The following is a 16157-nucleotide window of genomic DNA, read 5'->3' as shown; positions in this document are numbered from 1 at the left end:
GAAAAAAAAAAAAGGGGGGGTGGGGGGGTGGGGGGGTTGGGGGCAGGGGAGACACAGATGTGGAAAGAAATGGAAAGAGAAAAATAATAGAAAGGCCTTTTAATGCGTCTGATCACTTAACTATATTCTGGTAGTCAAAATAATTGCAGCAGTGTTGATATCTCTTGAAATTAAATTTCTTCACCTTGGTAAGTAACAACACATAAAAGGTAGTCAGCCCTCACAGCTTGATGCAATGAAATTTTGAAGTGACTGACAGAATACCATATTGTGAAAGTGATCGACCACCAGAACAGCATGGTTTGAACAGTCAAAAACTGCTACAGAAGTTCACATCAGCCTTAACATAGAAACAGTACAAGTAGAATCAGTCTTTAACAGTAACACACTTGCTCTGTATCTATCCAACCACACAGCCCAAAGCTCTAGAGAACTACCCCATGGCAAAGAGGATAAAAGCCAAATTGCTGCAAAATCACGGCCAGAGGTAAAGAAGTGAGCACCCAGCAAAAATACTTGTTCTATGATACATGTGCTACACTTCAGACCCCTGAGGAGTCACTGAAGAGCTTTCTGCTGTGCATCAAACTCTGATGCAGCAAACCCTATCCAGTGCAGAAGGTATTAATCCCTTTTCCCCATCATCAAACTTGATGAAGTTCAAGAAACATGGAAAAGTATCCAAACCTCAGCATGTGTATCTGATTCTATCTCTGCTGGGGCCAGAAAACATGATTTTCATTACCAGAAGATTACAGCATTGCACCAGAAACACTGAGACCAGGATCTTACATTCGTCTCTCTCACTAGCCTGCTGAGCAACTCTGGGCACTTCATTGCACGGGGCTTTGTTCCTCTATGCTGACATTCACTTCTGCTGCGAAGCACATTGTATGAAATGATTTCAAAGAAATGCATTTTATCACTCCTTCTGACTTGCAAAAAACAGGGGTGGGGGTGCTGAAGAACAAGTAACTGGCCTCTTCTTAAGGAATTCAGCAGTCACTGCCAAAGACTCTTCCAATTGCTTCCCTGTCTTTAGCACCCCCATTCTTAAACAAATGCTGCTGCTGTTTGTCATGGCAGTGCCAGGGACACCACAGGATGAACCATGCAGAGCAATCATGCAGCCCAATAAAGGTCATGTTTCAGTGTCTTCAGAACCAGTTTTCAGTTGTCTCCTGTTGGGTGTTACCACCTCCCCTCAGTGATGACACAAGACAACTGAGCAGAAACACAACACTTGCTCCTACTCCTATTCGACCTGCAGATTGGGAATGAAAGACTGGCTTATCCTTATAAGGGTGGAATCCATCAAGGATACCGCCTTCCCTCTTCAAATATACAAATGTCTATGGAGGAAGATGACACTTACCACCAGCTGTATCACAAATTTTAGAGTTTATTTGCTACAAAAGAAATCAGTGGCATTATGAGGTCTCAAGGTCTATAAGCAATCAGGCTTTCCTTGCAAGAGGACATAGCTTGCACCAGTTATGCCCTAGTGACTTATTCACAGTGGGAAACTGCTTTGAGTTAACAGAACATGGCTGTTTCTTATGCCCCTCCTAGATGTTACCCCACATCTTTCTTTATTCATCCCCCATCACAAGATGCAAGTTCTGTTCCCAGCCTCACATAACCTTAGATGAAGTGAGAGGAAAGCACTATGGTGTCTCAAGGAAACTCTACTAGTGCAGAAAATAAACTAGTCAGTGTACTGCTACATGATCATCAATTGCAGCTTGAACCACTGCACGCTGAGTGGCAGTAACTCTGTCTTGTACCAATGAGCACAGAGCTGAGGCTGTATTTCCAGTATTTCCAACGGCCACCTGTTTCCATGTGAGACTTGTTCTTGATCTTTATAGTCTTTCCACCTCCCCCACTAAATCAAAACCTAGTTACATCAGCAAACTCTATCTTCATTCAGTCTTTTGACATACAAAAGCTTAAGAAATGTACAAGGAGCTAGACACAAAGCATTCAGGTTTAAGAGGCTGTGTTCTCAGAATTCACTTTTAGAGATCTGATGTCTGAACTATTGTCCCACAGTGGGGGCACAGAAGAGAAATAAAGCCCTTCCTGAGAACTGAGTTAGCAGAATGTCTTGGCAATTTGGGAACAATGCCACTACTAGACAAACTGCTTGCTAAGAAAAGAGTTGAGAACGCATCTTCAAATACACTGATGTTTATCGATAATGTTGGGGGAGCACCTGAGTACCTTTCAGCTAGGGACAGTATGGTGTGGAAAGGTATGACACACTTCATACATGACACACACATGACATCAGACCAGCCAGACACAGCAGTCTGTTACCTTTGCAGTACTGGAGCACTGTCTCCATGGCGCATTTCCTGTCTGTAGCCCATCTGATTCGAGCTGATCCAGCGATTTTATTTTCCACAGGCCACCAGCCTTGCCACAGGTACACTTCATGGTGATTATCAACAAGAAACAGTGCTACACAGCCAAAAAATATCAAATTTATCATCAGCCATTTACTGGTTCTCGGAATCCCCTAAACAACCCCAGTCTTAGATGCTTGTCAGCATCAGGACAGGATCATTTCAAAGCTTACCAGCCCCTTTTGTTATTCATCCAGCTGAACCTCAGCTAAACTCGGATTTTCTGATATAAACAATGTATTTTTATAGCAAACTTCTGCGATACAAGTATGTTTAATTAGTTCTCAGGATCTTTATCACAGAAAAATTACTGTTACTGCTTAATGCTGTACATGCATCACATACACACCTTTTCCTGTGATAAATCAAGTTAAAAGTGATCACAGTTACTGAATCGCTGCCCAATGCAGGACAGTTATCTGTTTTCCTGTTACTTAAGTATTTTAAAGCATATACCTGGCTGTGGGGCAGTGTAAAGATCCTCTTGCAAGAACGGCATTGAATTGATGACAGCAGGGTCTCTTGAAGGGTAAATGTACTCAGTGGCTGAGAACTCTCCTGATGAACTACTGAGGCTGAACAGGCGGGGGGTGAAATTAAACTTTCCAGGATCTTTAAAGAACAAAGGTTAAGAAGATTTCCAACAGTAAGTGCCAGAGATTCATGTAAAAAAAAATAATAAAAAAAAATATCAACTTTTAGAGTGACCGTAAATTTTGTGGGTTTTGAAAAATCAAGAAAGACACCCAGATGTCTTGGGGGACTAGCAACAGCTGTGAAGAACTTGAGCTAAAAGGCTGGCTGCCATCAGTTTGAATCTGATGATGGCTAGTTAGTATCCACCATTTCGTAACTGGCTGTTTTGCAGCTTAAATGAAGCAAGCCCAGCTCAGAGTTTACTTTTTGGCTGACAAATTTTCCACTTGGTAAATCAATTCCCCTGCTACCTTTGTTGGCAGTTTGAAAGCAAAGACTGGACAAGAATGTGTGCAGAACTGCCTCCTAAATCCCTTCAGAAGAGAAGCAATGTGTATTGGTTACAGCATTAACTGTGGCTCTGCACTGCATGAATACAGAGGGACTGCAGAATGGGAAAAGAACAAAATGAAATGCTTGGTTTTCCAGCACTTTCCCTGTGGAACAGTATTACTTAGCAGGTTTTTTGAAACATCCCTCTGAAGGGATCATATCAACTACCAAGCAGTTCTTCAAAAGCTTTACATTAAATCTCACAATACAATAGACCAGTAAACTAAAATGTGAGTGCCAAATCCAGGAATGCAAATCTACCTTGCAACATGCAATCGTAGGCCTTCCGATCTCTCCTTCCCAATGCGTCCCAGAATCCCAAGGGCTCTGACCCTTCATCACATTCATGAATCGTCACCTTGCTGCTGCTGTGCAGCCCTGCCTCCAGTGGACATCTACAAAACAAAGAAAGAGAGTGAACCCAGCTTTCCTGCCCCAAACACAGCTGACACAAACCTGCTGGCCACTTGCATTATTAGAACCCAAAAGCACTCTATAGGCTTGCTGCACAATTCATGTCAACATAGGCTTTTGGAAAATGATGGTAAAAACCATCAATAAGCAAGATACGGAATTTCAGCAACCATTCTTGCATCATTACTGATCACATTCCCAGAGCGGAGGAGATGCTCACATGAGCTCTCAGTAGGGATTCTCACTGCCTGTTTTTGTAACTACTGCTGTCCTCCTCACATGCTTTCCCGAATTCATTTCCTCTTCCTTATTCACAAGGCTTGATTCTAATCCTCCTATCAACTGGGATTTAGTTTGCTATTCAGATATTGAGCATCTCCCTCCAAATGGAAAGAGACAGGTTTTTTTGCAACTGTAATTATTACAGTAGGAAGAATAAGTGTGTTTGACCTTAAGTGAAAGTGATTACAGAACATGTGTTTTCCCCACTCCACCAAATCAACTACCCATCATTCCTCCTCCTTACCAAGCATGCACATGCTGCAGTTGTACTCAGAGGACAGCTTTATTTATATCAACTTTCGTTTGAGGCAGACTATTTTAAGTAAATTGGTAGCCTGTATAAACATCTCCAAAACATAGGTCAGACACTCACTGTTCTTTTATTTTATTGGCTGCTGTTCTTCCTACATCCTTGGTGTGAGATTGTGCTTTGCAGCCATGCCACAGGTAGATAAGAGCTTTATTTATATTGAGGACAATCATGGATGTCCGGGAACGCAGGCTGCTGCAGTGACATGCTACTTCAAGTAAGTTTCCTTCATTGGGAACTTCTCCTCGCACGCAATATAGCCTCCAGTCACCTGGAGCAGACAGGAACAGTGCAGCAGTATTATACAGTCACATGGGATTGAAAATTCAAGACCTCTGCTCTGGAGCAGCTGTTCTCATACTGGATGAATTTCACACATCGCATCCCTATATTGTCACAGAATGAACTAGCTAACAGGTTTGGCTAACAATACTTGAGAAACCATGTTGTAGAAAAGATGTTTTCTGAAACCCTGCTACAAAAGTACAAGTATTAAGAGCTGAAGAGCTTAACAGAGCAGAAGAGTCAAGTTTCTGCTCTGTTTCATAGAGGAAAAAGAGGGAAACTAATACAGCAGTCCTACTATTCAGCTCCTCTTCCCCTGAGCACGTTAGGCACGGGAGGTCACATTCAGATGCGAACTGGAACATGTCTATTGCATTGAAATTCTCCTACCTCAACTGCAGCATTCAAGGAATATGTTGCAAAAAGTAATGAATGGGTAACAAAAGCTTAAGAGTTCTCCTTGGAGCAGGAGAACTGCTCTTAAAAATACTCTTTTGCCCTGACTACACAAAAAGGAACATATTTTAAAGCAAATGGACACTTAACTAAAAAACAACTAGAAGAATTTAAATGCATACCAATACAATGAAGTCAGTTTGCTCTAGAGTGACAAAATCCATTCTATGCTCAAAGAAGAAACAAACTACCTTGAAACAAAGCACTGCAAAGCTGTCTCATGGGTTTCATGGCATTAGTTTATCTTTTCTACAGAATACAGTAGTTGAGACTGAATCAAAGCCCTTCACAATAGGTAAAAAAGGATCTGGGGGCAGAAGCTCTTAACTAACAGTAATTTACTTTGTGCGTTTTCTTCTTCCTCTTCCCTTCTTCCAGCATGCACAATCATCCCTCCTTGGAAGCACTGCAGGAAGCATGGTGGTTCTTTCCCTTGAAGCACTTGTACCTGGAAATTGAAAGCACCCCTCTTCATTAAAAAAGTGCAGCAAGTATACAGACTCAGAAAAACTAGTCTTTATGGATTATTAAAAATTACATAGTTATGGCTACCCATGAAGATGGCTTTCCTTCTACTATACAACTGCTGACTATTGTTTAAATTACCATATATATCAACATGCAATAGATTTCATATGTGACGTGCATATTAAAAAGAAACCTCTAGCTGGAATCCAACAATCAAGAGTTTCAGAGGATTTGGAATACCAAATAAATTTTAATTTAAATTAATTTAAACTAACCATTATCTGATTTTTTTACAGGACTGGGCCATCTTGCCTGATGTTCTCTGAAATTTATGGAGATAATGTAGGAACTGAAGTAAGTTTAAAATTTGTTGTAAAATGGATTTATATGACAACATGCATGTTCTTTGCTCATTCAACTTTGCATTTTGATTATGAAACCGATATAGCCATTGCTAAATGAGCTATGCTGCACAGTATCCCACCCTCTGGATTAAGTGTATTTACCTATCTCCTCTATGAACTTCTGTACTACTGGTCACGTCTATGCTGCTGTTAAAAAACTAAGTACAGCATTATCAAGGTACAGAAACTAACTTTAAACCTCGCATCTTGTATGCTGTTAACAGTCAAGTCACAGCAAAGACTAACTGCCAAAACACAAAGCAAGCTAGCCTGTCCTCTGAGCTTCAGACTAGCTGAATCTGCAGTTGCTAGAATCTCTGCAAAACAATCTACTATGTAATTACAGAATAAATACATCGAAAATTTCAAATGTATTTTCATATCTTGGCCTGGCAGAAAGTGCTTCTCCTGTTCTCAGCACTACAAGACAGTCCTGTTATCTCAACATGCACTTGAAGTGAAGGCACAAATTTGTGTAACTGTGCTTCACCTGCTCCTGCAGGGAGAGGAGAGAAAACATCCTCCTCAGCCATTCTGAGAAATACCATCTTTAGAAGTGGGATTTGGGAATGACAATCCATAAAGGAAATTTGGAATAAAGCCAAAAGTAATTCTCTGGAATTTGGAATAAAGCCAAAAGTAATTCTGAGACCTGGCTATCTGTAAAGGCAAGAACACCTTTACAGAAAGACAGGAAGCAAAAAAGATAATCTGCATTGACAGTTAGTGGCTACTTGGGCAGGCAAGTCTTACCCGGTCTGCCACCTAGGTCTGCAGGAAGCTCACCTGTGCTCCTCTCTCTTCATCAAGTTCCACTGTCATCAGTGCCGATGTCCCTTTCTCACTCACTGTGGAGTGTCTTCCTTGCCAAAAGAAATAAACGCATTTCTCTTTTCCGACAGCCCTTACTTGTTGCTCTCCTTTTTGCCTGCTTCCAACTGAAAAAAACAGAAAGCACATGCTGAAGAAAGTACTCTGGCTATAGGTTTAAACAACACATGGTTTTATCTTATCTGCCAGCTCAGCTCTATCCCATCCAGAACAGGAAAGATAAAATGTCCAATTGGAGGAACATTAGGCCGCCAAGCCAGTGCGTCCCTGAGCAAAGCTGGCATTGTCTCAACTGGTGGAGTTAAGCCCACAGGCAGAGATGCCTGTGTTGGCCAGAGAAAGAGATGTAGAAAGAACTGGTACTATCTGGAGAAAAATAACTGACATCACTTGAGCCAATTTGCATGTGAAATGGTATGTCCAGTCATGTCACCAGAAGAGTGCATTATGGCTCATTTTCCACATTACGCTGTTCTTTGGCAGCAGGAGAGTAGCTGGCTGCTGAGCAATACTGGAAACAGCAACAGTTGAGAAAGCTACAGGCATAAAAGAAAAATATTTCGTGGTAAAGTGATACTAGAAAGGAAAACTACAAGAACAGCAGAACACCAAAGCAGTACTTTGCAGTCATAAAAAGTTAGGATTAGGTAAGCTTTATTTTTTTTTTTTTAAATTAACTCAGTATTTCATGTTGGTCTGGAAAGTGGGATAGGAGAAAACTTCTTTTCTTGAAATATCATTATTTAGTTGTTATGTTAAGCAAATAATGTTTACAGCAACTGAAGTTCAACAATACAACCAGTTATGGAATATTTTACTCTTTCTAGTGAATACTGAATAAACAGATATAATTAAATCAAAGATTAAAAAAAGCTTTAAACCAGATTCTTAAATAAAATATTAAAATTGCTGCCTTGATTTCAGCGGAGCTGAGTAGCATCCAACTGAAATATTTGAGAGAAAGCATCCTGGTCTTTTTAAGTTGAGAATATTCAAACCACTATGCACTTCTAAAATTTATGGTTTTCACTTTTATCTGTACATTCAGTCCATAAAAGTACCGCCTCCTACTCTGTTTTGGAGTGACAGAATATAATGTCATTTATTTGAATTAGGAGTCTGTTTACAGTTCAGTATTAGTGTTTATCCACTTCTCCCAAGACTCAGAAGCTTTTGTATTTTTCTTGGATTTCCCAGTATCTGAACTTAACAGTCCTGAATAAGACCTACCTACAGTTTTTGGCTAAAAGCCTGAAGCTGCATAGTTGTTATACTGCTTTCAACCAATTTTAATATTTTCCTATTTGGAACAATCATTTTTAAACTATTTCTATTTTACTTACCACAAAAACCACCTATCCTTATTTCAATGCCAGAAGGGATAGTTCCAGCGAGCATACTGAGCTGACTGATTCTCAACATTTACATGCTGCTCCCAGGCTCTTTGTCAGAACACTGCTAAAGTTTTCCACTTGAGACTGAAACCCATAGCAAACAGTTTCCAGAAACAGCTAAAAGGACAGCAAGGGCAGTGAGTTGGCAAGGGCTTTTCCTGTCATTGTTACTGTTCTCCATTACCCAGCACAGGCTTTCCCTGTTGCTAAGCCTACCTCTCTTGCAAGACATTAGTCCATCTGCCTAGTTATTTTGGTGTTAAGCTGTGGGCAGAATTCTGGCTTAATGAGCTGTCCTGTGAACGTGTACAACACCACTGTTGAGTAAAAGCAGAGATGGACAGTATTACATTTGATGTATGAAAAATAAGTACAGCTTTTTTTTTAATGCCTTCTTCTAAACAAAATAAAGGAAGAAGCTCTACTTCCTAATGGCCTGGGAAGGCTAAATTAGCATTCCTAATCTTTAAAACATTTTTACATCTAAGGAAGTTTAGGTCTGGATCTCACCATGTACAGCAGCAGTTTTAGCTGCACTTCACCTTGTTTCAGCAGGATGAAATGGAATTGTTCACTAACCTGTAGTGCTCACCATGTACTTCCACTTCACCACATATGTGTCCCCTTCGTGGAACTGCCCTATGCTTTGCTTAGGCAGTCTACTATAATCAAATTCCAGGATGTGCCAGACATCCACAGATGCCGTGATAATCTCAAACTGCCTCCCATCTTCTCCTTCTACAAGTCCATAGCCCCGGCCAATATTCATTCCATCCAAGACTGTGCCTACAGTCGTTGGGGGCACAGCTACCATTAGCATGACATCATACGGTTTAGAGTCAGATCTGGATTCTTCCTGTCAAAAAACACAGAAGAGATTTCTTTGAGCATAGCTTTTTTCCTCTTACCCCACAGTTCCAGTCAAACTGCATATTTCATTACTTTAATATCTTGTCATCATTTGATGCTCTGTCAAAGCCACCTTGGCAGTATTCATTGAGTTGCTTGGCACTAACATAAAGCAACTATGTGGGTTCACTGTAGGTGGTGATATTCTGATCCCTAGGTCAAGGCCTGCAAGATAAAGAAAGTGCTCTGGATCCTTGAGAACAAGCATCCCTGGCTTCCATCCCAGCTAGGTCATCTAGTTTGAAATATCTAGCATGCTTATTATATGCACCTTCTGGTGAAGGGATTCACTAGAATTCTTCTCATTGTGTTTCTTCAGCTCTGTCCAATCAAGAAATTTTTCTTTGAACAGTATGGTCTCATTATGTTCTGTGAGTCTGCCAAACACAGCCCAGTCTGGGCGTCCTTGTCCCTTCCTGTACAAGGGAATAAAAAAAAACAGAATCAAATTAAACAATGTGAAATAAGGACAAGAAAACTAAGTATCTGCAGTGAGACTAAACTCGAGTTTTAATACCTGGGTATGAGGGGATTGCATTCCCCTGGGTCCAGAGGATTTATGTCACAATTGGAGTAGTCAAAGGTGCCATTCCACAAGTGTTTTGCCAGCTGGAATGCCACCTTTCTTTGTGCCAAAGTAACTTCCTTTCCATGCCATACATATACTTCACTGCCAAAATCAAACACCAGCACCTAAAAACCAAACCAAACCAAATAAATAATCTACTATTAGGTTAGGTGGTACCCTGATCCTCCAGTTTTCTAGTGCTGCAAGCTGACAGCGCGTTTAACACAAACTCCTCTAAATATCGAAGTTTCTGCAGTGGCATTAACAACTAGCACTGCAACGCAAGTAAGGCCAGGGTAGCGGTGCGCTCTGTGATGTCCAGTGGTTGAGGATAACTGGAAGCAAGTACAGGGAATGCTATGAGGTCTATCTTTTGGTGGTAGCTAAGTCACTAGCAGATTAGAGAGCTCTTGTTACTAAAAACCTGCTTTTGTTGCAGGACTGATTGCTGTCCAGTTACAGCAGCTTTCACTGACATTTAGACCTATGCTTCATCCTGCAGCTTGGGAAGGCTGACAGAATATACAGTGTGGGTAACTGGCTCAGCAAACAGGCAGCAACTTGAATACTTCCAAGAAAATGCATCATGTCTTTCTTTTGGAAATCTGCTCCCATTCCTACTTAGATGGGTGAAATGGTTGTTCAAAAAGGAAAAGTGCTAAGGCTAGAAATAAAAATGCTCGAAAGGGAAAACAGGTTTGTATTTTGTTTTGTTTTTCCGAGGTGCTACCTGTTTTGCACTTCATGACTTTGGAATGAGCCACTATTGACAAAAAGATTTACACTTCCTAAACCAGTATTTCACTTCGAAGATAACACGATTAATTTCTTGAGACCTGCAACACACTCTAGACAGCAAAGTGTTTAGAAGCTCTTAAGAAACACAGAGAACCTCTGTGTCAGTGTCAGTGAGCCTCTACATGAGGATTTTCAGTTACTGAAAGTCATTATCAGCTGTATGTTCCTGCACTTACCACAGGAGCAGTAAGTGGCACGATACCTCTTTTGGTTGGAGCAGGGTACATTTTGGCACCTTTCCCCAGTAGTCATCCTCGGGAATGAGTTTATCTTCTACAAGGCGGTAAATGCAATTTGTTTCTATTATTGCAGCTTCATACATTTCATCTTCTTCAGGACTTCCAGCCACTTAAGGAAAAAAGATTGTAAAAAATAATTAAAAAAAATTAACATCCAACTATCTTTAGTAAAGAGAACCGACTAATTTACTAATTTAACTAATTTACTGTGGTCAAACATCAGATACTGTAACTGTAAGAATGCTTACATTGGTAATTTGTCTGTCCACCAAGGAGCTTCCAGAAGTCTTTAGCTGCATGGGTATGGGTATTTATTCCTTCTTCTATAGTCTGTATATAAGAAGCTCTACAGCCAAGTTCCCTCTTTGTCTGAATTAAAGTTGCAAGTTCTGAAGCCTAAGAGATTAACAGTTACCTGAACAGGATTGCTTAAATCTTTGGAATATTTGTGCATATCTTGTTCAGTGAGAAGGCAAAAGTAGATAGGATATCACAGAGCAATCAGCAGCAGAAACAGTTATTACTCGTTGCACTAAATAAACAGACACTAGAGAAAATGTTACAGAAATACATTAATTCTTTCATTTGCCTTAAAACAAGACTTGATCTTAATGAACATGGGAATAAAAAGGACATCCTGTAATTCAGTCTATTTTTTGTTTGAGTGCAAATCTGTTTCCTGAGGATATCCTCTTTATTCTTGCAGCTTCACAACCTACACACTCCTATGTCAGCTTTCATTCAGTGCACAGGCTAAAACATATTTATAGAAATTCTGTATATCTACCTGTCACTGACTATCTGTTACATGCTACTTTTTGAAACAACTGGCACCAAGGCTCAACTGCATCAGAGACATACACTGCGAGAGTTCTAAAAATAAATACTAAAAAACCCCAACTAGTACTAACCTTTGCTTTTTCTATGACATTTGCAAACTCGCCTACCCACAAGAAACACAAATGTGGAGTTAATAACAGGAAACAGTCTCCGCTGTTCAGTGATGAGGCCCTTGGTTCAACTAATCTTGTTTGAACATGTCTTCTTCCTAAAGAGAAAACAAAGCTAATTACATTCCTTTGACTACTGTTATCAAATGCCAAGATCTAATTTGTTTTGAATGAAATACAAACAATCCCAGCACGTTTCACAAAATATATGGAAACACACTGTTAAAGAAGAATTAAAAGACTACTACTGTGGAAAAAGGGTTTACTCACAGGAAACAAAAAAATGTTACCTCCTACCAACTAATATTTCCATTATTTCCCGTCCTTGCTTTAACAAATTCATGTCCTTCTGGAAAGAAATTAATTAAATAAATGGCAGACAGCAGCCAAATTCTAGAATCCTTTACATTTGCTTAAGTAAAGTTATAGCACAGTTTCTGTAGGCAGTAAAAAGTTTTAAGAATTTTACTTTGCGAAAAAAGTAGCTATTATTTTGCACAATCAGATATATTACTATGCAATGTAATGGGAAATGGGCAAGAATACTGTCACGCCACTTCCAAGTTACTCTGAGCACTGGAAGAACAGGACAGTTCAAAAATTTCCACAGGAGATGGCTAGAATTCCTGCAATATTCTGTTTCCTCCTTGCACGCACACCAGTGGCCACAATGCAAACCTATCTGTAAGGTTTTGCATTTCTCATAGTTTTCATTCCTTTAGGTTTTGGACGTAAATCTCAAGCTGGAGATCTAGAACTTAGTAGTGACTCTTTCATGTTACAATCAGCCTATTATGTATAGAAAGTAAAAGCAGTTCCAGCATACCTTTAATTTGCAACAGCATTAGCTTCTTGTATGGCACAGCACTGTTATTAGAATTTTGTTCTGTTAGATTAACACTCCGCAGGCTAACGTTGCTGAAGTTCTCTTTGCTTGCCAAGCCAGCAAGTGCTACTTCTGAGAAATTGGAGTTTGTAGACACTTGTACATAAAAAGAAGTTGGAGAAATAACACACACACACACACAAAAAAAAGAAGAGGACAAAATTATATGAAGAAAATTGGCTGTTGCATTAAAAAAATAATTTCCTTCCAATATTTCCAGTTTTTGTCCTTCTTGATAGCAATAGCAAAACCAGGTTGAACTCAGATTAACTGCTAGCCCAAAATCTTTGTGGGTTTCATAGTACCTAAGTTTCTAAGTATCATCCAAGAGTAAACTGTCTGTCAGAATTATGTTATTTGGCAAAAGTACCAGCTTCGCTAGGAAACATGTCTTACCCAATGTTTTGTGAAGTACTCTGTAGATCTTCAATGCCTTATAATTGATTAATGATAAAAGACAGCAGAGTAGCCAAGGCTAATTAACTAAAATCCCCTTCAAATTTGTCTCAGGCAGTGTAATGCAACAGCCATTTACATTTTAAAGTCTTAGCCATGTTTTACTGTAAACTTAAAGCTTAAATTCTTGGCTATTTTTGCTTATTTCTCAACCAAAGACAAAGGATATTATGAATTTATAACTTGGGGAAATGCTTCTCATTGAATGTCAACAAAGTATTACACATATAATTAGTGTAGCTTTCATCAGTACAGGCAAGTTTTAAAGACGATTCCTCTTTGTTCAAATGTAGTAAGGAAAACTTGTACCCAAAATAGTAAAAGTGGCTTGACAAACCTTTAAATAGATTTTACAATAACGTCTTTTGTTGTCTGTCTGCTTGTCAGGGGAAAGCAACATGAAGTAAAAAACAAATGATGCTTTATGGAAATTAATCTTTCAGAGACAAGAGGGCTAATTCCAGTTTCTGAAAAAAAAACAGGACCCAAAACTGTGCCAGTGTACCTGAACAAAAGTTTATCTACTCTTGCCAGCTCTCCCTCCCCGCACCGCATAACATTAGATCTGCTTTCCTGGATCTCCTGTCCTTGCCCTGCAGGCACAGTGGCACTCTCTCTCATTCTCTGTGCAGGGGGACTGTGCTAAAAATAAATCTATGTACAGGAGGTGGCTGTAGGTAGGTTTCCCGCAGGAAGTCACATATGCACTTCTCTCCAGACCACCTAGACAGTCTACATTCAACCTTATACCTCAATCAATTTATTGCCTCTCAGACAATATGTTCCATTACTTCAGTTGTGGGGTTTGTGTTTACATTTTTTCTTTTGTTTAGTTTTTAATTAAAAAAGCAAGATATGTCTTGTACAAATCAGCCTGTTAGCCTACTTTTTTCTACTTTCATTCGCTTTGATTCCATGAAGGCAACATTCAGTCTTTGTTCTGTATATTCATGAAGAATATCTTCTCTTGCTGCCAGCATTTTCAGGGGGTTTCTTGAGGACTGGACTCTACGCGTAGGCCTAACTGCACGTTTGTGCTCTGCTACAGAAGATATTAACCTGAAAAACAAGCAGTGTTTATAATCATCAGTTAATTTTCCTAGTCAGAATCATCTAATAACAATAGATTTGATTTGATTTTGGGGGTGACATTTGCTACGAAATCAGGATCAGTTCCTTGATTCAGGAAGAAGAGTAATTTCAGAAATGTGTAGAAGAAATGAACATGCCCCATACTAAGATACCTCCAAGATGACTTAAAGCTGTACATTTTGCTACTGCCCTTCTATCTGCATTATAAAACAATGGGAGTGGCGGGGGAGGGGGGGGGGGGAAGTTCTTACTTCGGTGCATAAGGATCAAAGATAGCATCAAAGTCCTCATCAAGGTCCAAAGGCACTGAGGAGGAAGGGAAATCCACATGGCGATAAAATTTGGAAAATGTTTCATCGTCATCCAGCTTCATCACCTCTTTCACAGATTTTCCTGTAACTGTCAGCACTGTCTCTTGCATCCCAGCAACTGCAGGAAAAAAAACCCTCACACCATGAAAATGTCATACTAGAATTTCTAACTCTAGAACAGGTAAACATGGCTTGTTTGGTAGTTGTTGGGGTGGGTTTTTTGGAGTAGGGATGGTGTTTTGTTTTTTGTTTCTTTTTTTAAACTGATGGAATTTGAAGGAGAGATAGTAGAAAAGTCTGTTGGAAAAGAATGATAAAAACAGTGTAACTGCTACTCATATGCAATAGTCTTTATTTCAAAATGGTTGAGAAATATGGCTGAATAAAGATCGGTACTATCAAAAATGAGTTGTTTTGGTAGGATGATATAAGCATTTTATAGCCTTGTATATCCCATCTTGCCTCCAACCACATCATTCCTTCCTATGAAAAGATCTACTAGAACTAGAAGTGGAAATGTCACTACTTCGGATTAGCGAGTACGGCACAATCATTATTGCATGCTACTGCCTCCTCTGCTGAAATGTGAATATGTTTGTTTATTGTATTTGACACTCTGCAAATTACAAAAGGATTTTTGCCTTACAAATGGAGGACAGCCATATGAGATGGAAACACCAGAGAACTCCAGACAGCTTCATAGGTAGCCAACAAGCTGTACAAGGACGTTGTATGAGCTGCTACAGAGAGTCCGTTTTCAAAAAAAGCATGAAGATGAATGAATTGTGCTTGGGAGCAGCTTAGCATCCTATCTTGATATTAATAAGATTAAACCACATTTAAAGCTGTTTCACTGTATATGGCAATATAGTTCAGACTGCTGTGTGGTTTTGAGAAATTCTGCTCTCAAGAAGAACATGTACATTGCATGCAGAGAAAGAAGAAAGTTACTTTGACATTTGCAATTTATTCTATTGTATATTTGTAATACTGAGCATAAGGCTTTTTTGTTAAAATTTAGCAAAGACTGAATCACAAAAAAGCACGATTAGTCAGTGCAGTCTGAAGAAAGAAATCTTCAGTTTGTGTTAGCAGGTATTTTAACTAAGAGGTACTTTAAGTGATTTATTGAAGCTGGAGAGTGTATACATTGCCACCTTTGGTAACTCATACCAACCTTTGTTATTCAGCCTTCCCAAGAATGACTCCAACTTGTCAAGCTTCATATCTGATTCCAATTGCATATCAGGCCTGGCTTCAATTTCTAAGCAAACCAGAAATTAAAACTTGTTAATTGATAGAAAGTAAAAATGCCTGAACATACTTCAGCCATTTTTATTCTTTACCTTCCAAGGGCTTTGTAACTGGAGTGGTAGATTTATGCCGGTTACTGAAAGGTGATGCTACTGGTGTTAGTGCACTTGGAGAAGCCAGGCCTACAAAAGAACACAGAACATAGGAAATGCAGTTCTAGATCAGCCTACGTTTCCAACAAAGATGACAGGCAAAGCTATTTAGGGAAAGCAGACAAGCCTGGCCACTTCCTGCAGTCCCTCATACTTCCCCAGCCTCAACAACTGTCGTATGAGGTATGGCAGAGTATACTGCCCTGCCTGCTTCTTAAATAAACAGCAGCTTCAGATTGTGAATGTCTCATTCACAAG

General features: G+C 39.6%; 1 protein-coding gene across 13 annotated transcripts in view; it reads right to left on the bottom strand.

Moving 5' to 3' along the window:
- Positions 1-16157, bottom strand: part of SVIL (supervillin) — a 142628-nt gene that overhangs the window by 3976 nt on the left and 122495 nt on the right. For 12 of the 13 annotated variants that reach the window (XM_056337633.1, XM_056337636.1, XM_056337635.1 and 9 more), the window contains 17 exons: positions 15840-15929; positions 15671-15757; positions 14434-14611; positions 13977-14149; positions 12575-12730; positions 11710-11846; positions 11047-11194; positions 10762-10907; positions 9711-9886; positions 9465-9609; positions 8864-9140; positions 6846-6997; positions 5530-5635; positions 4510-4717; positions 3702-3835; positions 2868-3023; positions 2323-2466 (listed from right to left, as the gene is read on the bottom strand). In XM_056337633.1, the coding sequence (XP_056193608.1) occupies positions 2323-2466; positions 2868-3023; positions 3702-3835; positions 4510-4717; positions 5530-5635; positions 6846-6997; positions 8864-9140; positions 9465-9609; positions 9711-9886; positions 10762-10907; positions 11047-11194; positions 11710-11846; positions 12575-12730; positions 13977-14149; positions 14434-14611; positions 15671-15757; positions 15840-15929 (2613 nt within the window). Of the gene's footprint in view, positions 1-2322; positions 2467-2867; positions 3024-3701; positions 3836-4509; positions 4718-5529; positions 5636-6845; positions 6998-8863; positions 9141-9464; positions 9610-9710; positions 9887-10761; positions 10908-11046; positions 11195-11709; positions 11847-12574; positions 12731-13976; positions 14150-14433; positions 14612-15670; positions 15758-15839; positions 15930-16157 lie in introns of those variants that run through there. The other variant, XR_008821644.1, reaches the window with a different exon arrangement.

This window comes from Falco biarmicus, chromosome 4, assembly GCF_023638135.1.
Source record: "Falco biarmicus isolate bFalBia1 chromosome 4, bFalBia1.pri, whole genome shotgun sequence".
Classification (NCBI taxonomy): Eukaryota; Metazoa; Chordata; class Aves; order Falconiformes; family Falconidae; genus Falco; species Falco biarmicus.
Note: the sequence above shows the minus strand (reverse complement) of the source record. Positions and strands in the feature narration are given on the sequence as shown.